The 23,973-nt window shown below is 42.2% G+C and overlaps 1 protein-coding gene across 1 annotated transcript in view; it reads left to right on the top strand.

Annotated features, from left to right (window-relative positions):
- Nucleotides 1–23,973, top strand: part of TSPAN2 (tetraspanin 2) — a 71,879-nt gene that overhangs the window by 16,075 nt on the left and 31,831 nt on the right. The window contains exon 2 of the mRNA XM_083617622.1: nucleotides 14,931–15,033. Coding sequence (XP_083473748.1) covers nucleotides 14,931–15,033 — 103 coding nt within the window. The remainder of the gene's footprint in view (nucleotides 1–14,930; nucleotides 15,034–23,973) is intronic.

Below are 23,973 nucleotides of genomic sequence, written 5' to 3'. Positions count from 1 at the left end.
TTCTAGGCATGAGCCTGAGCAGTTTTCTCTTTGCCCTACTGCTCTGTATCATGGAATCAGAGCAAACAGCAATCCACAGAAAAGTCGATTGTCGTTTGCTCCAATTCAGCAGTAAAGAGTAGGTTTTCCTGGGGGACAGGACAAGTGGGAGTGTGGATGAGCCCTCGGTATAAGGCAGCTTGCTGTGTTCCTAGCTTGCTGCGTTGTTGTCCTCCTGCCCTTGGGAAAGTGGGGGTTGGGTAAGAATAGTTTTCAGTGCAAGGGAGTGTCCGCATAATGGAATGTAGGTGAGTGGGAGGACAATGAAGCCTCCTCTACTAGACAGCATGTACCGAGTGTCTTGTAAAGTAAATTGTTTGCACTGAGTTTCCACTGTTTACTCCTGCATTGAGTGCATGCCCAGAAGATCATTGCCCGCCTGCATGAGGGTTTGGAAGAGGCAGCCTGTCTCTGCAGGAAGCCATGGGTCACTTTTTAGGCTCATTACGAGTGGGTGGTGAAAGAGACAAGATGATGTCCTTGCCGTGCCTTGGACTCAGCCTGCTTCACAAACTCTGCAGCCAGCAAGCTGCATTTGTTGCATCACAATAAAGCAGAGCATCACATCCCTTGAACAATGACTCGGTCCATCTCTTCTGTGTGGAGACTGTGTCACCAGGAACTGTGGGGCTCTTACGTGATTGCTCAACTGCAGCTGTGTGTGTGTGTGTGTGTGTGTGTGTGTGTGTGTTATTGAGAAGGCTAGAAGACAAGAGGGTTTAGAAATCTCACTGGGGAGAGAGGTTAAAAAGAAAGCACTACAAGCGATGTTAATGGTTTTGGGAGGAAATGCTATTCATTGTTATAGTATAGAACTCCTCTCTCTCTCTCTCTCTCTCTCTCTCTCTCTCTCTCTCTCTCTCTCTCACACACACACACACACACACACACACCTGGGGACCACCCAGTCCAGATCAAATCAATTTGCAGGCAGGGCTAAACCCTGCTGAACATCTGGATGGGGAAGGAGACTGTGTGTCTCCTCCCCCACCCCTAAGGAGAGCCGAAGTGTTCAGTCCTGTGGAGGTGCTGCTTCACAGGCTAAGGAACACCCTGCACCCCACAGGATCGAATCCTCCGTTCACTAGCTGGTGAGCAGAGGATTCACTCCTTCTGGGGGTCTGCTTCCTTTCCTGCTCATGACAGAATAAGATCCACAAGTAGCTACTAAGCCTCTAAAACCCTTTTGTCGTTCCCATCCTTTGTAATATGTGAACTGAAAACCTGATAGCAAAAGAACTTTCCTGGGGGAAATGAACTGATTGCCTAAACGCTACAATTCACCTCACTACTGAGGTTTGTTCCTGCCATCACTGAAAAGGTTGTGCAAAACCGACTTTATCTTTGGACTTGTACATGCGGGTGAAGGTGGTTTTACACATACCTATGCAGAGCAACTCTTTGTAGTAGCTGCAGCACTTTTAAGTAATGTAGGAGGAAAAAAGCAGCTGCTTCTGAGTAGCATGCTACTTTAAGCAGGTTACAGGAAGTTAGTTAGTCAGACTGTGCACTGAATCTCTTGATGCCAATATCCTGAGTACCGTGATGCAGCATTTTTATGCCTGACAGTACACTTAAATGCTTACAGGCTTAAATTTACTCTTTTATCATTATGATCAAAGAACTGTACAGCTTTCATTTGTACAATTTAAAAGTTACTATTTTCACATTTGTCATTGGAGCATTCTGCCCTTTTCTACAGGGTCTCAGAGCTTGCATGCACATTGTTGTTTCTGTGGAGTTGTGCGTGGTAACCTTAAAAGCCCTCTATGCATCAACAGGAGGGGTCTGAATTGTGCATCTTATGCGGCTCCACTCCCCCTTTATTCTCTCCCAGGGTGGCCCTGCCCTTTGCCTACCCCTCAGAGTCAGTGCATGAAAATGAGTCCCTCCTGTTCCTGTCCAGTTTCATTCTCTATTCCACCTGCACCTGCTTAGTGTGCCCCAGCCATTCATTTGAACAGCAGACAGCAGACAGAGAGGTGCAACAGGAGTCAAACTCCACAGAGATGGAGGTTTTAAGTAGCTCCAGCTTGCTACATTGATGGCTCCTTGCTCCCTGGCTGCACAGTAAACAGCAAGAGAGAATGCAGAAGGGTGATCTTTCAGGTTGGAAGCCTGGTGAGATCTGATCTTTCTTTTTCCCCTTTTTTTAAAAAGAAAGATGAGTAAAGTAAATGGTGAAGGAAACTGGTTTACTTCAGGTATTGCTTTAACTGAGTAGTTTTTGCCAAACAGGAAACCATGTGGGCATCTAACTTCAAGAGAAGCTATTCTGAATCAGATCTTTGGGTTGTTTTGTCAATAGCAGGTTGCTTGCTTGCTTGCTTTATTTATTTAATTATTTATTTATTTATCATTTATTTATTTATTTGTTTGTTTGTTTGTACCTATTGTGTGGCACAGTGGAACACATGTAATGAAGTGTCTGAGGCGCATTGCATCTGAGGATTTGTGGGTGTTTTATCAGTCAGCGGTAGGAGTGATTTAGCCATGTGAAGATGTTGATGTTTTTGTTGGAGGGCTTCTGGGGTTTTTTGTTTGTTTGTTTGTTTGTTTGTTTCCTGACATTATCACCTTGATCAGTTGAAATGTTTGTTGATCTTCCATGATACATGCTGTAGTTTGGCCAAATCAGAGCCGTAGGTTTCACCACTGACGCTGCTTTAAAAAAAATTAATCCTTTGTGTTGGGCGAGCGGGTGCCGCGGCTTGAGGGAAATGGCCTTACAGGCCAAATTAGGATTCCTGCAGAGCCAAATTGCGCCTGCCAGCTGGAGGTTCTGCATGCCTCCCATATAGACTGGTCTCCCTGCTGGCAACACAAATGTACCAGACACTGGAGAAACCTCCAGTGTGAAGGCTGTACAACAAGTCTGCAGTTGAAGTAACTGCTGTGTGACTAGCCTATGCCTGCCACAAAAACCAATGGAGGGTATCTGATACCTGCTATTTCTTCCTCCTACCATGGCGATAACTGCCATGCCCTCTCCACCTGAAGTTCAGTTCAGCCATGAACTCATTCAGTAGCCGTCTCTCTCAGCCTCGGCTGCCCATCTGCAGTTATAAGCATAGCAATACTTCTGGGCCAAATTACAGGGCTGTCGTAAAGATTCCTGGTGCGTGTGAAGCGCTCTAAAGCTCTATATAAATGCTGGATGTTATTATCATTACAAAATGCTGTGGGGTCTGTATCCACTCACCTTGATCTAAATTATGAATTGACCTAATTTGACTGATTGATCAAATGTGTCTTTTCCTCACACCTGAGATAGTCCTGAAGTGAAATCATCAACTGAGCGTTAAAAACAAAGTAATATTTTGTAAATATGCTTATCCCTGTGTATGCCCTGGCATATTTTTCTTTCTCTATAATAATAATAATAATAATAATAATAATAATAATAATAATAAATTTATTATTTATATCTGCCCATCTTGCTGGGTTTCCCCAGCCACTCTGGGCGGCTTCCAACAAAACACTAAAATACAATAACTTATTAAACATTAAAAGCTTCCCTAAACAGGGCTGCCTTCAGATGTCTTCTAAAAGTTTGGTAGTTATTTTTCTCTTTGACATCTGGTGGGAGGGCGTTCCACAGGGTGGGTGCCACTACCGAGAAGACCCTGTGCCTGGTTCCCTGTAACTTGGCTTCTCGCAGCAAGTCAATCGCCAGAAGGCCCTCAGCGCTGGATTAGTTGTAGTTTCCGGGTCAGCTTCAAAGGTAGCCCCACACAGAGCACATTGCAGTAGTCCAAGCGAGAGATGACATGCACCACTCTGGCGAGACAGTCTGCGGGCAGGTAGGGTCTCAGCCTGAGTACCAGATGGAGCTGATAAACAGCTGCCCTGTCCCTCAAAAACTGTACTTCTGTCTTGTCAGGATTCAACCTCAATCTGTTAGCCGCCATCCATCCTAACTATTAGTTGTTAGTTTTGGCTAGGATGAGCTTACACCGAGAAAGATTCTATTAGGATAGAGGGGCAGTTTGTTTCTCTGCCTAAAGTGCCCCTGCATTCCTCCATTGTAGCTGAAGGGCATGGGATCAACTTCTCCCTCTCTATCATCTATAGCCCCTTCCGAGCTCGAGAGGAGGGGGGGTTGCGGGCCACCCCCTCCCACACACGCGGGGGCTGGTTTTAGCCCCCACGAGAAGAGGGAATCCCTGGGCGTGTCTGCGACCCAGCCCACCAATCGGTGGCCAGGGGAGGCATGGCCTAGCCCTTTTAAGGCCGGCACGCCCGGGGACCGCCCTCTTTGCCCCGTTCCAGCTGCCCGGTTTTCCCATCCCACCCACCCTTTAGGCTTAGCTAGCTCTGACCTTGCTGTGGACTCCGGTTGGTCGCCACAAGGGGCCTGGTAGGAATTTTTCCAACTTGGCGCACTTCCAGCCTTTTGGTTTTTTCGCCTACCTCGTAGCAAACGTCACAACTCCTTTGGTATTGGCGGTTAGGCATTGGCAGGGGGAATTGTTATGCAAATGAAGGGGGAAAGAAGCGCCATCACCTTCCCCCAATGAAAAGGGTAGTCTGGTAGAGGACTCCGGGGGGCGTTGCCCTGTCCGAAACCTAGGGAGGTGAGGGCCCCCAGCACGCCCCCGAGCGGTGACACCTGTGGGATCCTAGTTGGCGTACTTCAACAGGACTCCCACGGCTGGTAGATAACCCTTCCCGGTCTCCATGCCGGGTAGTCGATAGGAGCCAATGCCTAAGGCCAATACCTTCCAATTCCTGTAATCAATAAAGTTGTGGCCTTTTTATGCCCATTAACCTTAAATAATGTGTCCCATGTCTTCATTTCTCTTGGGGGAGGGGACTCGCCACGCAATGGAAGCACAAAGAGAACTCATATTTTCCACCATCGTAAGGCACCGCTTCCTTCTAAACAGCTTAGTCTTTAGGGCTCGACTGCTCCCAGCTGCCCCCCTCTCATGCCTGCTGCGCACACAGGTCTCTGCTTTGCAGAGCTGCAGAACCGCCCAGCAGGGTCCTCGAAATTGCTCTTGGCAGCAGAGCCTGGCTCCCTGCCAACAACCCAGTCTCTCTGGGAGTGCGCTGTTAGGTGAAAGGGCCAAGGGGGGTGTTTATTTCCATTTGGATCTGTGATGATGTAAAGGGATTTCTTTGCCATTGGCAATTTCTGTCTGCTTTAAGCAAGTCGCTTCCTGGAACCACACTGTTTGTTAGCTTGGGTAGATTATTGTTCAAAAAAAGCCAGGAGGTATTAAGGCTTATCCTACGCAGAGTGCTGCATCGTATTTTATTGCAACCCCTTACTTCTGCTAATAGTTTTGTATATATTCCTTGGAATGGGAAATCCACCCGTGGCAAAGATGCAATAGTGGGTGTGGCAAATTAGGTTACCGGCAAAGGTAAAAGAAGTACTGCTGCACTGTTAAAAGTAAATGTTCCAGATCTCTCCTGAATATTTATCCCATACATAGGGAGCGGAGAAAGAAGCAGTACAATGTGATCATTTAGCAAAGGGCCATGGGTCAGTGGTAAGAGGGGTTTGAGAGGTCCAGGGGGTGGCAACATGAGAACGGGCCTTCTCTGCAGTGGCTCCCCATCTGTGGAATGCTCTCTCCAGGGAAGTTCGCCTGGCGCCTTTATTATACACCTTTAGGTGCCAGGCAAAAACATTCCTTTTTAACCAGTCCTTTGGTTGATCCGATTTACATCCTATGCCCTTTTAAAATGTGTTTTGGGGGGGGCAGTTGTTGTTTTTATTAGATATTTTGTGGTTTTACATCTTGATTTTATTCTGTGAATCGCCCTGAGACCCCAGGGTATACGGCGGTATATAAATTCTAATGATAGTAATAGTAATAGTAGCAGCAGCATCTGCTTTACATGTGAAAGGTCCTGGGTTCAGTTTACAGCATTTGCCAGTAGACAGGGGGAAATCCCCTTTCTAAAAGCCTAGGGAGCCACAGCCAGTCAGTGTATACTGTTGCACGTCATCCCAATCTCCGAACAGTGTGAGATTCCAGGGGTTCCAGGTGTTTACCCAAGGTCCGGTTTCCTTGGAATGAGGGACGGTGGAGACTGTGGTGTCTTTATGATATACAGTTTATTTACGCATATATACAATAAGATGGAGGGGCTTGCAGCATTAACACCCCAGCAGGTCTTGCTTCTCCCATAGCCACAGCTTTGGATCCCAGCAGAAATCAGGCACAGCTCTGCCTCTCAGCTGCCCAGCCTGCTTCTAGCTCTCACACACCTCTTGCTTTTTGTCTTTCTAACAGACAGTTGAGGCACAGAGCCACTTCTGTTGTTGCCATACTTTTGGACCAATTCTTTCAGAGCCATTATGGCCCTTGCCTAGCTCTCTACTCTCTGCATGTTTATCTGGTGTGTGAAGGGGCTGTACTGAATGCAAGTACTGCAAGAGTGTGTACCTGCTGTGTCAACAGCACTGTGTGGCCTCACATCTCCCCCCCCCCTTTTTAAAAAAAAGATATTTCAGTTCATTGCGGCAGGTGTTCAGTACACTGCCTTGGTATTTCTTATAAATGAAAGGTAGTGTAGACATGCTTTTAATAAATGCAAATAAATAGCTACCTGCCCACCTGCCGGCAACGGAGAGCTGGACTTGTGCTTTGAAAGTGAACAGCAGTTTGATATACTGGCTGTTGGTCTCTTGTAATATGACATGGAGCAATAGTTTTTGGTAGTCTGATGTTTCAGCTGGGCCTCTACTTATGCTCAGCCTGTATATTTGCAAAGAAATGCAAATTTTACAAAACACCAATAAGCTTCGGTTAACCTCCTTTCCAGTCCTCTGTTTTACCTTTCTATGTGGTTTCTGGGAAGGAGCAAGAGCTTTCTCCATCTTCCTCAGACTAGGTGGCTGCATTTCCTGTAACTGAAATTTGGTCTGCCCATTCACATACAGTACTGTCCAGTTTTTCACAGATACAGCAGATGCTTATTTGTGCATATGAAGATGATTCTCACACTGAGGACCACTGCCTAAAAGGTGGGCGAGGGGAGCACACAAACACAAACATGCCTCCTTTTCTGACTCATTTACTCTGCGATTGCTGCTGCTGCTGAAACAGGATGTGTTCATAAACTGACCACAACTGTTTTCTTTTTTCTTCTTTTTCCTTTTTTGAGCTTCAGACTCATTCCCTCTATTTCTGGTCTTCAGTCTGGAAGTTCCATTGCTCAAAATGGCACCACCCACAGACAAGAGGGAGGTATGGGCAGACCTGGGGGAACTCCAAGTTTACCAAGTAGAACAAATATTTAGAGGGGAGATTAAGGGTAGGGGGACCTGACCAATGTGGACTGTGCATGCTCAATGGCTGCAGCACACTGAGTGTGTGGGAGCAGAGAGGGAAAAGGGGGCAAGGAGAATGGAATCGAGTGACTGGAATCCTGGACAGCAGCATTCCACTCTATAAAATTTTGCTACAGGTTTCACTTGTGTTTAACCAAATTTTCAGCCTTACCTCAGATCAGACTGTTTTGGGATGTGTGTGTGTTTAATATCTGCAACATGTTCAGCAATATTTACTAACTGTTTGGGTTGTTCAATAAGGAGAGGATTCGAAGGGATGCGGGGCATCCTTAAGAATTTTAGCAAACATGTGGGCAAGCAGTTTAAAAGTGTTCCCAGCATCTCACAAAAAGACAAACTATCACCACAATGAAAATAGTGTTTTTACCAAGGACAGACAGGTCCCAGAAAATAGTACCTACTGCCCATGGTAACTAGGGACAATTGGAATGTATGAATGCCTGGGAAATGAAGATGCCTTTTCAGCTTTCTAACTATTTTTGGATGGTCTCAGTTTGATTGTATTGACCTGAATCTTTGAGCAAAGAGTCCCCTTCCGCCTGAGCGTTCTTGGAAGGAAAGGGCCTTGCTGAAAGCGGGAGAAGGGATCCGTTGTGACTGATGGAGCTGCATCTCAGTGATGGGTTTTGACAGCCAGCCCCACTTAAAGGGACTGCTTGTGTTTGTCTTGCTAGGCTCCTGTGTGGGCCTTTGTTGGTGGAGTAGTTAAGTGAAAGGCAGCTCACACACTCTGAATAAGCCACTCATTCTCCCTGTGAAGTCTGAGGACCTTTTCAGAGGTTTGGCAAAGGCAGAGCTTGAAAGCAACATATTGACAGCATCTCGTCTGCAGCTTTCCATGGCGAGGGTTCCCTGAAAGATAGCATAACTTGCACCTTTGGGGTGTCACTGGCTCTTTTACAATACAGTAGAGCAGTGTCTCAGTGTAGAGTTTGAAAGGACCTTAGTGCAGTGTGACAAACACTGGCACATTGTTAGAAAGAATATTAGTGGAGTGTTACAAATAATAGTGTTTTGAGAGAACTCAGGTTTGCAACCAAGATATTCTGGGTGGCATTCGGAACAAACCAGATGGGTGGTATTCAATGCCACTCTCTTGCAGTTGTTCCATTTTCACAAGCATTGCAGCTTGCCAGATGGAGCGGTCCCCCCTCTGTCCCTCTTGTGCTGTTCCAGGGGTTCTCCCAACCCACCCCATTTTTGAGGGAATGGGGGGTGCAGAGGGAGGGGGTAACCCTGTTGCTCAAGCAGAAGTCCTTGTGCAGGGCTTCCACTGATTGGACTGTTTAGGTTAATCCCGCCCATCAAAATTAACAAACATGACTTAGGGTGATTAATTTCAGTGGGTCTACTCTAAGGAAAACTTAGTTGAATACCACCCACTGTTCCTATATACGCAAGTGAACTGGGATTTTATTCAGACTGTTTTGGGGAGTTCAGTAATCTGTAGCATCATAGGGGCATAGTAGAAGTCTTGCCTTGAGGCAGCAGAAAGGATAAGTCCTCAAAAGCAGAGCTCTGCCCAGACAGGCCAACAAGACTACATCTGATTCAGAAATATGTGGCTCAGTCACAACAGTTGTCTGTTGGGTATTCATTTTTGTAGAGAAGGAGGGCACCTCCATTTTGTGTATCTTTGTGTATCTTTGCTGTGGCTCAGAATAGCCTCCAACCAAAGACGGTTCTTGTAACTACTACAGAACTATGCTTCTGCTGAAAAAAGAGGCCGCCAGAAGATGACACCCTTCCCTCACACGAATGAGGTTCAACTATACTACAGTGCAAATGAGTACAGAGTTGTGAGGCGGGTGTCCCTCAGCTGCAGCTGCAAATCACACAGCAACACAAAGCTCTGTGTTGTGTGGCCTTGCAAAAGTGCTGGCTATTGTCTCTCTCTTCCATGAAGGAAAACAGGGTTGCTTCCTCAGCCTGCACCCTGGCCTCCTCTCCCTTCAGCTTGGTTAAATGAGGCATACTCTTTCTTTCTCTCTCTCTCTCTCTCTCTCTCTCCCTTTTGACTTTGTGATTGTTTGAGGACTTGAACTTCCCTAGCAAAGAGATTGCCTTCCCTCCACACTGTATGTTTCGTTAGACATTTTCTCCCTCTTAAAGGAGCGATTGACAACTGACTGGCCAGCTGACACCAAAACTCTGGATTGAAGGGAAGCCATCGCCTCCATAGTTAGGGAAACCATCCTGAATTATCTGGCCTGAAATAAGCTATATTCTATTTTTGTTGTTGTTTAGTCGTTTAGTCGTGTCCGACTCTTCATGACCCCATGGACCAGAGCACGCCAGGGTTAGTACCTGCCTTTTAGGTAATGTGTTTGTGGGTCTGCCATTCTAGTGATGGACTAGAGCAGTTAAGTGTTTGGTAACATCACTTAGTTCAAGATGAGGTGACTTAACTTTTGGTTCCTTGCCCAAGGAAAAAGAGCTTTTCTTGAAACAACATGAATGGGATATTTATAAAGCAACGGGCTGATTTAAACATTTTGTTGTTTTTTTTATAAAGATATTTATTAGAGTTTTACAAAAAACAAAGTGTTACAGAGTAAAAGAAAACCAAGAAAACCAAGAATTCAGAAATACATAAAGAAGAAAAAAAAAGGAAAATACAAAGGAACAAATCCAATTTTTGGTATTTCAAAGCTCATTTGCTTATTTCCTTGACCTCCTCACACCTCCCCTTCTTGCATTCCCATTTACATAATCAATTCAGCAAAACCTTAGACTCTTTCATTTATCTTGACTCTATATCTTAACATATTATGACTCTATCTTTTCATCCATTTAACCATTCATTTTTGCATATTCTTCTTAACTTTTGTTGCTGAATACAACTTATTGCCAATCCGAACATAATTTTAACATTCATTAATTTTACAATATTTCTGAAGGTAGTCTTTAAATTTCTTCCAGTCTTCCTCCACCACCTCTTCTCCCAAGTCTCGGATTCTGCCAGTCATTTCCGCCAATTCCATATAGTCTATCATTCTCATCTGCCACTCTTCCAGGGTGGGTAGATCTTGTGTCTTCCAATACTTCGGAATAAGTATTCTTGCTGCTGTTGTTGCATACATAAAGAAAGTTCTGTCCTTCTTTGGCACCAATTGGCCGACAACGCCCAGAAGGAAGGCCTCTGGTTTCTTCAGGAAGGTATATTTAAATACCTTTTTCATTTCATTATAGATCATTTCCCAGAAAGCCTTAATTCTTGGGCACGTCCACCAAAGGTGAAAGAATGTACCTTCAGTTTCTTTACATTTCCAACATTTATTATCAGGCAAATGATATATTTTTGCAAGCTTGACTGGGGTCATGTACCACCTGTATATCATTTTCATAATATTCTCTCTTAAGGCATTACATGCCGTAAATTTCATACCTGTGGTCCACAACTGTTCCCAGTCAGCAAACATAATGTTATGACCGATATCCTGTGCCCATTTAATCATAGCAGATTTAACCGTTTCATCCTGCGTATTCCATTTTAACAGCAAGTTATACATTCTTGAAAGTATCTTAGTTTTGGGATCTAACAGTTCTGTTTCCAGTTTTGATTTTCCCACCTGAAAGCCAATTTTTTTGTCCAAATTATAGGCCTCTCTTATTTGATAATAATGAAGCCAATCTCGCACTTTATCTTTTAATTTCTCAAAACTCTGCAATTTCAATTTGTCTCCTTCTTGTTCCAATATTTCCCAATATTTCGGCCATTTGGCCTCCATATTGAGCTTTTTCTGAGCCTTCGCTTCCATTGGTGACAGCCACCTTGGGGTTTTATTTTCCAATAAGTCTTTGTATCTTATCCAGACATTGAACAATGCTTTCCTGACAATATGGTTTTTTTTTGTTTTGTTTTTTTACTAATCTTTTTATTGATATTTTGGAAACGACATCAAACAATACAAAAAAGAAAAAAGACTGAAAAGAAAAAAAAAGCAAACAAATAAACAAACAACAACAACAAACAACGCCTATAAACATAAAACAGACAAACCAACATAACATCACTCAATTGACTTCCTTCCATCTCGGTTTAGGCAAAATAAACTCATCGACAATATGGTTTTTGAATGCCTTATGTGCTTTAACCTTGTCATACCACAAATATGCATGCCACCCAAAAACATTATTGAAACCTTCTAAATCCAAAATGTCTGTGTTCTCAAGAAGTAGCCAGTCTTTCAACCAGCAGAAAGCTGCTGATTCATAGTACAGTTTGAGGTCTGGCAGGGCAAATCCACCTCTTTCCTTTGCGTCAGTTAATATTTTAAACTTTATTCTGGGCTTCTTGCCCTGCCAGACAAATCTAGAAATGTCTCTCTGCCACTTCTTGAAACAGTCCATCTTGTCCAAAATTTGCAATGATTGAAACAGAAATAACATTTTTGGCAATACATTCATCTTTATAGCTGCAATTCGGCCCAACAAGGAAAGCTTCAAATTTGACCATATTTCTAAATCTTTTTTCCCTTCTGTCCAACATTTTTCATAGTTATCTTTAAATAAGTTTAAGTTCTTAGCAGTCATATTAACCCCCAAGTATTTTACTTTCTTGGCTAATGTTAAACCAGTCTCCTTCTGAAACCTCTCTTTCTCAATCGGTGTTAAGTTTTTCTCAAGAACTTTAGTTTTTGACTTATTCAATTTAAAACCTGCCACATGACCAAATTCTTGAATCAGTTCTAATACTCTTTTCGTACTAGATTCTGGCTCCTGTAACGTCAAAACTAAGTCATCTGCAAAGGCCTTCAATTTGTATTGTTTAGCTCCGACCTGGACACCTTTGATCAAACGGTCCCTTCTAATCATATTTAACAAAACCTCCAGGACTGAGATAAAAAGCAATGGGGAGATTGGGCAACCTTGTCGTGTACCTTTCTCTATCTTAAATTCCTCTGTTACCACATTATTGGCAATTAGTTTAGCCTTTTGTTCTGAATAAATTGCACTTATACCATTTTCAAACCCTTGGCCCACCCCCATCCCCTGAAGATTCTTCTTCATAAAACTCCAAGAAATATTGTCAAAGGCTTTCTCCGCATCTATAAAAATTAAAACTGCTTTGGTATTTATGTTCACTTGCAACTTCTCCAAGATATTAATTATATTCCTCGTATTGTCTGACAAGTCTCTACCTGGAAGAAAGCCAGCTTGGTCCTTATGAATTTCTTCCCCTAATACTTTTTTTAACCTATTAGCCAAAATGTCAGCAAATATTTTGTAATCCACATTGAGCAGGGATATAGGGCGGTAGTTCTTAAGTTGCGTCTTTTCAGACTCAGTTTTCGGTATAAGTGTAATGTAGGCTTCCTGCCACGACTCCGGTGCCTTTTTCCCCTCTAAAATTTCATTGCAAACCTCCTTTAGTGGCCGAATTAACCAATCTTTCAAAGATCTGTAGTATTTGGAGGTTAAACCATCTGGCCCTGGATATTTACCCAACTGCATCTTCTGAATGGCACCTTCCACCTCCTGTTCTGTAATTTTGTGACTCAACATTATCCCGTTTTCTTGAGAGATTTTTTGTAGTCCATTTGTTCTTAAAAATTGGTCTAAGTCAGTCTCTTTCTGTGGCCCTTGTGTATATAGTTGTTTAAAATACCTCTGGAAACACTTTCTGATTTCCAATGGATTCTGGATGTTCTTTCCATCTACTTCCAAGTTTGTAATAGTGTTTAATTTTTGTCTTTTCTTCATCTGCCAAGCTAGCAGTTTCCCACATTTGTTAGCCGATTCAAATGTCTTTTGTCTCATCTGCTTAATTTTCCATTCCACTTCCTAATTTATCATTTTCATATATTGTACTTGATATAACTTAATTTCTCTCAGAATCTCTTGCGATTTTGGTTTCGCTCTTAGTTTCTTCTCTCGCTCATTTATTTTCCCCAAAATTTTATCTTTTTTCTCATTTTGAGTTCTTTTCTTTATTGCATTCTGTTGAATCAGAAACCCTCTCATAACCGCTTTGCTTGCGTCCCAGATTGTTCTTTTTTCAACCGTAGTATTCAAATTTATCTCAAAATAGTCTCTCAAGGTTTTTTGGGCCTTCTTAATAACCTCTTGATCTCTGAATAAGGTGTCATTCATCCTCCATCTGAAGGAACCAGTTGGTGTTAATTTCATCTCCATCTTCACCGCGTTATGGTCGGAGCAAGTTTTTGGGCAAATTTCCACTTTTCGAGTCTTAGGTGCCAGTCCTCTAGTTATCCATATTTGGTCAATTCTTGTCCAAGTCATATTGGCTTCAGAGAAGAATGTTCCCTCTCTTCCAAGGGGGTTCTTAGTTCTCCAGATGTCAATCAAGTCCATATTGTCAGTCAGTTCAAAAAAGGTTTTTGGTAGTCTGCCATCTTTAGTTACCACCTGTCTCTGCGACTTATCCATATTTGTGGATACCACTCCATTCATATCTCCCATCATAATGATATTATAGTCCATATAGTCCAACAATGTCTCATGCAATTTCTTTAAAAATTCAGACTTCCCCTCATTTGGTGCATAAACTCCTACAATCAAAAATTTCTCTCCTTGTGATTGAATCTCGATTGCAACAATTCTTCCTTGTTCATCTTTAAAGACAAATTTCGGTGATAGACTCTCTTTAGCATAGATAACGACTCCTCTCTTTTTAACTTGTAAGCTGTTTCCAAAATGTTTAAATCATTTTTTAACTTCTCTTTAAAGTTAAAAAGAGAAGTTAAAAAATGATTTAAACATTTTGGAAACAGCTTACAATCATCATGCAGAGAGACAATCATCTCATGTTCCATGGCCAGAGAAAATGCAACTCCTCACTAAATGGATGTCAAAATATGAGTGCATGTAAAGGAACTGTCAGCTTATTTTCTATGTGTAGCCTAGGGATGTGTACAAACATATATGCATGCAAATCAGAACTTACCACAATTCTTACTTTGACATCTCATGCCTGGATTCCTGCTTCTAAGGTGGCAAATTTAACAGGCATACTGGCCAACAACACTGATTTATTTGTCTGCCTTGCCCTTCCTGTGCCATGCTTCAGCTGGGTTGTTCAATTTATTTATTTTTAAAGCACTGTGGATACATTTATTGAATTAAATGTACTTTCCCCTGTGTTGTTTTTTTAAAAAAACCAAAAACAAATCATAGAATCATTTTTACATGTTTGAATGCTGCTTTAGGAATAAGGAGGGAGTGGGCTAGGGATGTCACCAGTTTTAAACCAATCGGTATTGTTCACAGCTAGCTTCTGCCATAAACACACACAACTAGTTTCCCCTGAGTTCAGTTAATGAGAAAAGTTTAGATTCTAATTGAAAAAAAGCAAACAAACCAGAGAGCATTTCTGAGGTTATACATCAAAATGTCTGTATTCATCCTTGTTAGCACAGGAATGTTAATAGTTTTGGACAGAGACAAATGTGTGTAAGTGCCAATAGCAATCTTTATACTGTAGTGTAGCATGTGAATTTGGACTCATCTGCTCTGGGAGTTTCCAAGGAGAAATAAGAAGTTGTTTGCAGATTTTCTGTGCTCACCAACCCTTCCTTTAGCTATTAACCTTTTGAATTTCGTTTTGCTTTTCCAGTTGGCAGGCTCAGCTGTCGTCGCATTTGGGCTATGGCTGCGGTTTGGAAACGTATTAAGAGATTTAGCGACTGACAAGACCTCTCCGGAATACATTTACATGGGTAAGTTCTGTGTAAATACTGGCTGTGTAAAGATAAGTTTTCTGCAACCTTCAGACCAAGAAACTGGGTACCTGAATGGCATATTCTTCCACAACACACTAGTGGCACCCTCTGACAGTTCTCTCTCTCTCTCTCTCTCTCTCTCTCTCTCTCTCTCTCTCTCTCCCCCCTCTCCCTCTCCTCTTAGTGCACACATTTACATCCTGCTCTCGCTTAGCAGCAGTAGGAAAAGAAGAGGGAAAGGCTGGGAATGTTGGCTCTTTAGGGTTAAGAAACACACATCTGTGCAATGTCAAACACACAGCATAGTAGAAACAGTGTTTACGATCACAGGGGTTTTCTATGCTAGCAATCCCTTGCTGGCAGATAAAAAATCCAAATTATATTACTGTAAGTACTACAACTTAGACAGTTTGCAAATGTTCGCTTCAAGCTCTGTGATGTTCATTGTGAAGGGACCCATGGTATTTCTTTTTTTAAAAAAATGTATTTTTATTAAATATTTTCTTGATTTCAACTCTTCTCGCTGCTGCCCCCCTCCCCACCATCACCTGAAGAATAGAGGCTGTAGCCTGAAGTGGAACACCAGTGCATGAGGAGAAGGGCTTCTTAACTCTTTCCCTTCACACAATATTTCAATCGAACCTCCCACCCTACCCCCCAGCTGCTTTTACCCCAGAAAATAGAAAATATAGGGGCACTCAATGTGTTTTTTTATATGCCTATAGCTTTCTCTTAGGGCAGGGTGCAGAACTTTTCTCTGCAAGGGCCACACTTCCTTTCAGCAATTTGTCAGGGGCCACACATCAGCGCTGGGTGGACCTGAACCCAGTGGTAGGAGGAGCCAAAGCTAAAAGTGGACAGCCACCCACCTTCGCCACTCACTTCCTGCCATCTCCTTTTCTCTCCCATGCCCATCTGCCTGCCTGTCTAGTGGCCTGCTGAGGAACTGAGAGAGATCTCTCCCTTGCTAGAGATCCAGGCTCATTTCTGACAGGGTTTTTTTCACTTCTTCACTTTCCATTGCTCCTTACTTTGTCAGATTTCCCCTCCCATTTTCCCCACATGAAATTAGGCTGTGTAAAATTAGGTCCTCAGTTTCTTACCGCATTTTAGGATTAGCCAAATGTCAGACTCGGGAGGAAGGAACTGTTATCTTTCTCCTCACCCCATTTGTAGCAGATGCTGACTATGGGCTTATCCCCACCTCTGTTCGACCCTCCACTTTCCCCCAGGAAAACCCGTGCTTTAGCGCTGAATCAGAACAATGGGCAATTGGGTTTTCTGCGGATTGCTGTTTGTTCCAGTTTAGCACCAAAGAGCTGGTTTTCTAGGGGGAAGAAGCAGCACAAAGGCACAACCTCTCAGACCCATGCCTAGAAAGCGGGGGACAAGCAGAAAACCACTTGGGCCTTTGTTTTCTAGGATAAGCAGAAGTGTGGGGCGATTCCTAAGTTGAGCTCTGTTTGACTGAGATTGGAAGGACCTGTTGGAGTTTTTTAAACTTTTAAACAGTTGATTAATTATTCTATTTAAAAAACCCCACAAATAACTTTAAGGAAAAGAATGTCCCTGCTGTGTTCAAGCCAATAAAAGATGGGCAGCTTTTTGAACAGAGCAGGAGGGGAAAGACAAGCTAGTAAACTGGCATTCGTTTGCTAATTAGCATATCCATCCAATGGGTTGCCAAGGCAAGGGGAATCCATGCAGAGACCCCATGTCTTACATTGTGGATTTGAATGTGAAGTGATCCACATGAGTAACATCCAGAAAGCACAGTCACAATACGTGGGCTGTGCCAAAAAGGCATTTGAATCCAGTTATTTTAGGGTTTTTTCCATTTGATGTGGATCTTGTGACAAAATTTTATTGTTCACGCTTGTTTCATCCTTATCCAGTCCCACATGTGTAGGAAGGAAGGAAAGCACAAGCTTGCTTGCCTGGCTGGCTGTGTTAACTGTCAGGGCGAGAGAAATACTGGCAAAGCTGAACTTGTGACAAGGCTGAAGTATCACAGAGCCTCTGTTATTCCTCCCGAGGGCCGACATCTCTCCAGAGAGCTTTAAGTGTATCTCACAGAGTGAGGAGCTGGCCCAGAGCCCGGTGTTTCAAGCACAAAGAACCATCAGACCTGAAGAAGTACACAAGCCAGAATGTAGAGTGATTGACACCCATTTTGTATCCCCTTGGGGATACAATTCTTCAGCAAGGTTTTAGTCAAAGGGGGAAATAAGAACTGGATTCATTAGAAAATCTTTCTTCATGGAACTCTTAATTCATCCAAGAATTAAAATACCTTCCAAGCTGTACTGTTAATGCAGTCAACAGGAGAGGCCCTGCTTGTGGTTCCATTGGTGGTGGCGGTGAGGTTTGTTGCACACGACAGGGCATTCTTGGTGTTGGCACCTTACCCGTGGAACTTCCGGGTGAAATCAGGTTGTCCCCACTCCAGCTCAACAACACAATTTGAAAACTTGCATGACTGGTGTTGTGACAGTATTATCTGCTGCTGTTGTTATTGATGAGTATTTATTTGGTGTTTTGATGCGTTGTTTTATGTTATTAGCCACCCTGTGCTCTTGTTTTGAGAGGAAGTATGGGAAATAAAAATGACAATCTGAGAAATGCACAAAATTAATGTAGGGCTCCTTTTCACCAGGTGGGGGGAGCCGGGGCACATTGATACACCAACAATATTTCAATATCAGGAAATGTTATTTGTGTCGCGACATCACTAAAACGTGTCTATACACGTGTGAGTACAACAGTTGCGACTGCGCTGCCCGCCAGTTAGCCATTGGCGTTTGACGAGAGTAGGTGTGTTTTTAGCACGGCTAACTAAAAAATTACGTGAAATGTAAAAGTGTTCCAACACTGTTTTACGTCGTTTAGTTAAGATTTAAAAATACCAAAGGCAAGTTATTCCACTCAGTAATCAGGATTACACGTGATTTTTAAATAAGTTCACTGGTTTTATTAATAATTGTTAGTTTTTTTGAAAATGTCCGTTGGGGCACTTTGATACACTAAGACATGAGGCACATTGATACATATAAAAGTGCCCCGCTAGTGTACAATAGTGCCCCAATATACAAGTTTGCATGAAATCTCTAAACTCATTAAATCTGAAAAGAAAAAAAACTGTTGTTTACTACATGGCCAAAGTCATTTCTAAATATAATATGACTGAATATCAAGTGTCATATCTCAGGAAAAAACCAGGATCTTGTATGTTTGTCTTCCCCATTGTAGAAGATAAGGCAAGGATGTTGTTTTGCTGTTGCCAAAACCAAATTTCCCAAAGGGCACATCTCAAACATCATCTCTTTATACTTCTTCTGTTGATTTAAGTGGATATAATGTGCAATAGAAGCTAAACATTAAGTAATTATCTTATTTTTTATAAGCGTTTTGTTTAAATTACTGTTTTTTGACTACCTAATGTGAGTTCTTATACTTTTAAAGTTTTTCCAAAGTTTTTTTTAAAATGGATAGGTGTTTGAGGAAAGATTAATATAAGTTTTGATGTTTTGTTAAGAAAGCCTGCCATAAAGACTATGATATGTGTGAAACACTGTTAGTTTTGATACGTAATTTAGATTCTAAGTAACAAATTGTAAGGCTGATTATGATCTCTCACAATAAAAATTGTTTTTTCATTAATTTTTTGCTAATAATTACCATTCTCATGCAATTTACTCTTTGTATCAAAGTGCCCCATCCACTGTATCAAAGTGCCCCATAGGTGGGGCAGAATGATACAAAACCCATTTTTTACTGAAGTCATTATATTCTCATTATCTTCTAACTTTATTGGTTCTTTTGATTGCTGTTATAATATTGATTAGTTATGCCATGCATCAAGCCAAAATTTTTATTATTTGACTCTTTTTTGTTACATAACATATGAGATTGATTTTTCCTGTATCAGTCTGCTCCACTTCCCCCTATATAAACAAGTCTAAGGTTTCAATCACATACCCACCTACCTAGGAGTAGGCCCCACTGAACTCCTTGTTACTTGCTTTTGAGCAGACATCTTTAGGGTTATGCTGTTAGCCTGCATTTCTGTTGATATTTTGGTCGCACACCCTTATGTATCTGTTAGCACGTCCCAAATCTCACCTTGATGTGTAAGGGGGGAGCTGTGTTTCAAGTTACATTTGCTGTGGGAATTTGAGGCAGACCATGTTCATTTGAACTAACCTTCAGATAATCCTAGAGGTTCTTATATTTGTCCTGTGTCCCATGGATCTGTTAATGCATGCAAGTGGATTATTTCCTAGCTTTGCAGCTTAACAATAAAGAGAAGCATATTGCAGTTTGAATAAAATTCCCTCCAGTTTCACAGAAGCTTGGCAGTAGCATTCAGTGTGGTACAGTGAATCAGTATTTCTGGTATGGTTAAATCCGGTTCAACTACTGCTGAAATTTTTGCTCAAAAATTATGGTGTACTAGAGGGCAATCAAAGCAAGATTCATTTTCAGTTATATGGCAAAATATATATATCAATGATTATAACAATTTTCAAATGCCTCCTGTGAAAAATGCTACTATTTGGAATTCTTAAAAACTTTTTAACTTCAACTGACAATGTCATAAGACCTTGAGAACAATATCCTGATATTTATAAATACAACTTTTTTTTTAATGTTACTAGCCCCCAACACCAATAATATCATTAATATATTTCCAGGGATTGTGAACAACACGACCCAAATTCGTATTTTGTATATGTGTATGTTTCATCTTCATTTCCATTCAGTGTCTTTTCTTTGATACTTCATTGTTGTATGTTATCAAAATATATGCTGTTGCTTAAATAAATAGATATCAAAAGAAAAATAAGTAGGAAAAGATACCCAGGATTGGGGAAGTAACAAACTTACTATTTTAAGTTTTATCCAGTTGGAGGCCTTTAGGTCACAATGTTATCAAGTCGAATGCCCATGTTTCTCAGTTACTATTCCTTATTAAACTACTTTTTTTTGATGTCCCTCAGTCAGAGACTCTGGAGGTAGCTGAGGACATATTAAAACAATAAAGTGATAAAAATTTAAAACCGGATAAAAGCCCCCCTAAATAATAAAAGAGATTTTTATTGCAGCAGTGGCAGTGAAAATCAGCAATAAAATCATATTCCATTAAATGTTAGAGAGGTTTTCAGCTGCCTCCCAAAAGCAGTGAGGGCGGGCGCCTGACAAATTGAAATGGGTAGGCCGTTCCCCAAGGGAGCGTTGCCAGTTCAATTTTGATAAGATTTCTCAGTAGGAAGAGGGAAAGAAAAAAAATTATACAATCTAAAGAGAAACCAGAGTACGGAAAGAGATATAATCTTTTCAGAATTTCTGTTACTTTTGATAGAATACCCATTCATGAAGGGTATAGATAAGTCAGAGAAGTTAGAAAAAAGAAAGACATTTTCCCCTCCAGCAGGGGGACCAACTTGCATGACTGGTGCAAGTTATTCAATATTGGGGGGGCAGGTAAGCCCCCGTCAATATGCACACCATTTGAATGGCAATGCCCATTAACATGGGGGGGGAGGCCCCCTCAAGTATTTTATTGGAGGGACCAAAGGGACCTCTGCCCTTTCGAGTTGGCTCCTCTGCCTCCCTCCCCTCGACCCACTTTTTGTTACTCATGTTGTATTATTTATGTGTGTGCAATTTTGCAACAAGAAAATAAAGATATATTAAAAAACAAAGAATGACGGTTTGATTTATAGAGTGCCTAACTGCCTTTGTAAAGGACTCAATAGGTAAACAAGCAGTCATGTCTCCCAGATGGGAAATGGTACTTCTCTAATGGGTCTGATATATTTAGTCAGGCACAGAGACAGTAATAGTGTGTCTTATGTGGTAGAGTATCTGCTTCCTGGTCAGATGCCCACACAGTAGAAGTTGCTCCCAGTAACAATCACCACACAGAAGCAGGGAAAGGTTGCAGAAGATAAGACTTAGCAAAACAGTTCTTGAAGTAGATATATGCAGCTTGTAGGCTTTTGCAGCTACAGATTTATACAGAAGTACAAAGTATCTCCATCACTCTAAATACAGTGGTACCTTGGTTTGCATATGTTTTGGATGACAAACATGTCAAACCCAGAAGTATGTGTCGCGGTTTGCAACCTTTTCTAGGATTACAACCCATTTTTTTGGATTACGAACAAAATTTTTTAGAGGCCCCATTTGCAAAACTGCGCCTTGGGTTACAGCCTATTTTGGTTTACAAACAGACCTCCGGAATGGATTATGGTTGTAAACCAAGGTACCACTGTAAATTCAGCTATTCAATATGTAATGCTGGACAAGTAACAATGACTATCGGTCAGATTAACCAGACTGACAGCACGGAGCTAACATGCATTAACCACAGATATAGTGAGGGCACTAGGCCGTCACCATAGCAACTGGGTTTGCTGAACTTGTACCTCCAATGAGCTCATCCATGGGATGATTTACACTCATGGAGGAAATTGACCCCTTCTCATTTCCAGGGGTCTCATTTCCAGCACTTTCCAGGTTTGACTCCCATACTCTCTAGGCAGGACTGGGAAACATTCTCTGAAATGCTGGAGAGTTGCTTCCAGTCAGTGTAGACTCATTGCTTTGACTCAGTATGAGACAGCTTCCTATGAACCTATGTTGTTAGATCCCTATTCAATTGTGCTGTGGAAAATAATAAAAATTGGTTTGTAGGATGCTGTTCAATAGCACGCCAACTGGTGGACATTTGGCAAAAAAGCATCATTGCACATGTGAGCAACCTTGGGAACTTTTCTCTGTCAAAAACAATTATGTAAAATTACCCTTACAATTCCACAGGACAACTACAGCATTTGATGATGATGTTCCTAGATGCCCAGATAAGTGTGGCTGGCGCAAGGCCTTAAAGTAGATTAGATTAGTTTACAATTTAGATTAAAACTTTTGTGCTGGTTATTGATTCTGATCACTGTTTCTAGAGTTGTCATGTTAACAGTGGGGCACCAAGGACAGCTCCGTAACCCATGGGTGGATGAAACCCATGGGAAGGCCATCTACACTGGTGTTACCTCTGTGTGGCATTTGCCTCCTAGGATGGGTCATAAGGAAAGGGTTAAAATGGGTGTGATGTGATTGGCCAGTGAGAATGCAAGGGGGGAGTAAAAGTTAGAGTGGGAGGTTTTGAAAGTTGGTTGAGGTTTGGGGAGTTGAAGAAAGAAGAGGAAGGTTTAGGTGTGGGTTGGTAGAGTTGTACTGTGAGAGAGTGAGAGGAATTGTTAGGTGGAGTCAGATAGATAGTTGGAATAATCAGTTTGGAGTTGTTAGGAACTAAGAATAAGAAACTGACAAGAGAAAAATTAACTGAAACCATAAGCTTGTTCCTGCATTTTAAAATAAACTTGATTATTTGTTTATGTTAACAACTGACTGGACTCCGTGTGTCCCCGTGAGAAGCGGGGTGGTGGCAGCGGAAAAAGCAATCGCAGTGGCAGCACAGGGTCAATAGACCATCAAACATCCGGGGGCCCTGTGTGTGATCGCCACACTCTGTAACTTTGAACTGTTGTTGACATGCTGTACTGTCAAGGATGTTCCAGTAGTCTTGGGCACATTATGTAGGAAAGACAAAGGCTGTAAAAGTGGTTCACTGGATAAAAGCGCAAGCGGAGTGAAGAATCAGATGGGGGTAATAGTTTCTTCTCGTGTTCTAACCCTTTGCGTTGCGGCAATCGGAGCCATTCTCCTGGTTTAGGATTCAGCAGTACCTTTCACGAAGGCATGCTCCTCTGGAAGAGCTCTGTGTGGTGTTCTCAGGTCCATTAAAGCTGGCAGCTGCAGTTTTCCAGCATGAGAGGGTTTTGTGGTTTTGTGTTTGTTCTCTTCGCCGGGGCAGCTGCTCAGGAGCCTGGCGGAAGAGAGGGATTCAGATAATCAATGTGACAGGGAGATGTAAATCTGTTCAGTTACATTAAATATCCCTCTTCCTCGTTTGTTTACGTTGGCAACCGTACAGATCTTCTTTGGCTTTGGACAGCTAGGCGCCTCCAATGAGATCGGTCCAAAGGCAGTGCTCCATTGCCTTCTTTGGGCATCCATCATCTGTGGGTGGGTGCTGGGCAGCAGAAGAGACACTTGCTTCCAAAGTGCAAGTACCTTCTCTTTCCATTAAGAATACAGCAGAATGCTTTTGTGGGAGATTCTCTTTGCAATGGTGCTGGCTTTCCTGAAACAAACCCCAGAAACTAAGCTCTAATCTGGGACTCAACCTCATGTGAGGTGTAGATTCTGGTTGTGGCCACGTTTTTGGATAAAAAGGAGCTGAAGTTGGAAGCAACTTTGCTCTTCGCAACATGACTTTCAGTTCTTCCCCTTTGATCCAGGGATGGGGAACCTGCAGCCATCGAGGATTCCACCTCCCATCAGCCCCAGCCAGGATGGCCAATAGTCAGGGGTGATGGGAGTTGTAGTCCAGCAGTGTCTGGAGGGGCCACAAGTTCTCCACCCCTACTTTAATCCAAAAGGGCAGGCATTCGACAGCAAGAAAATGAGCCCTGTGTTTCCATGTTGAACCATGACGTTGCCTGGAATCAATATGCTTAAAACCTAAGCAGAAGTTTGTAAATTACAGTACGTGGTTAGTCAAGTCTCCTCCAGTTTTACCTAGAGAACCAGGGCTTGTAGCAGAGTCTGGAGCAACATTAATTTCAACTCTACAACTATTTTCTCATTGCACACAGGAATTGATGTGTACTGAATTTGCTATCAGGGCCTATTTTATCAGGAACAATACAGCCTGATTTGCTCAGAAACTGGCTCTCACATGCTGGCTGAATACTGAATGTTGAGATGTGCTATAAATGTGCATTGCAAAACTTTTGCGGGAAACACACATTTTACAGCCAGTATGGAAAAGGCTTGCCCGCTGTTACTATAGTAAAAGCCTTTGTTCGT

The sequence above is a fragment of the Podarcis filfolensis genome (genome assembly GCF_964270895.1).
Source record: "Podarcis filfolensis genome assembly, chromosome: 6".
NCBI lineage: Eukaryota > Metazoa > Chordata > Lepidosauria > Squamata > Lacertidae > Podarcis > Podarcis filfolensis.
This window is presented reverse-complemented; position numbering and strand designations above follow the sequence as displayed.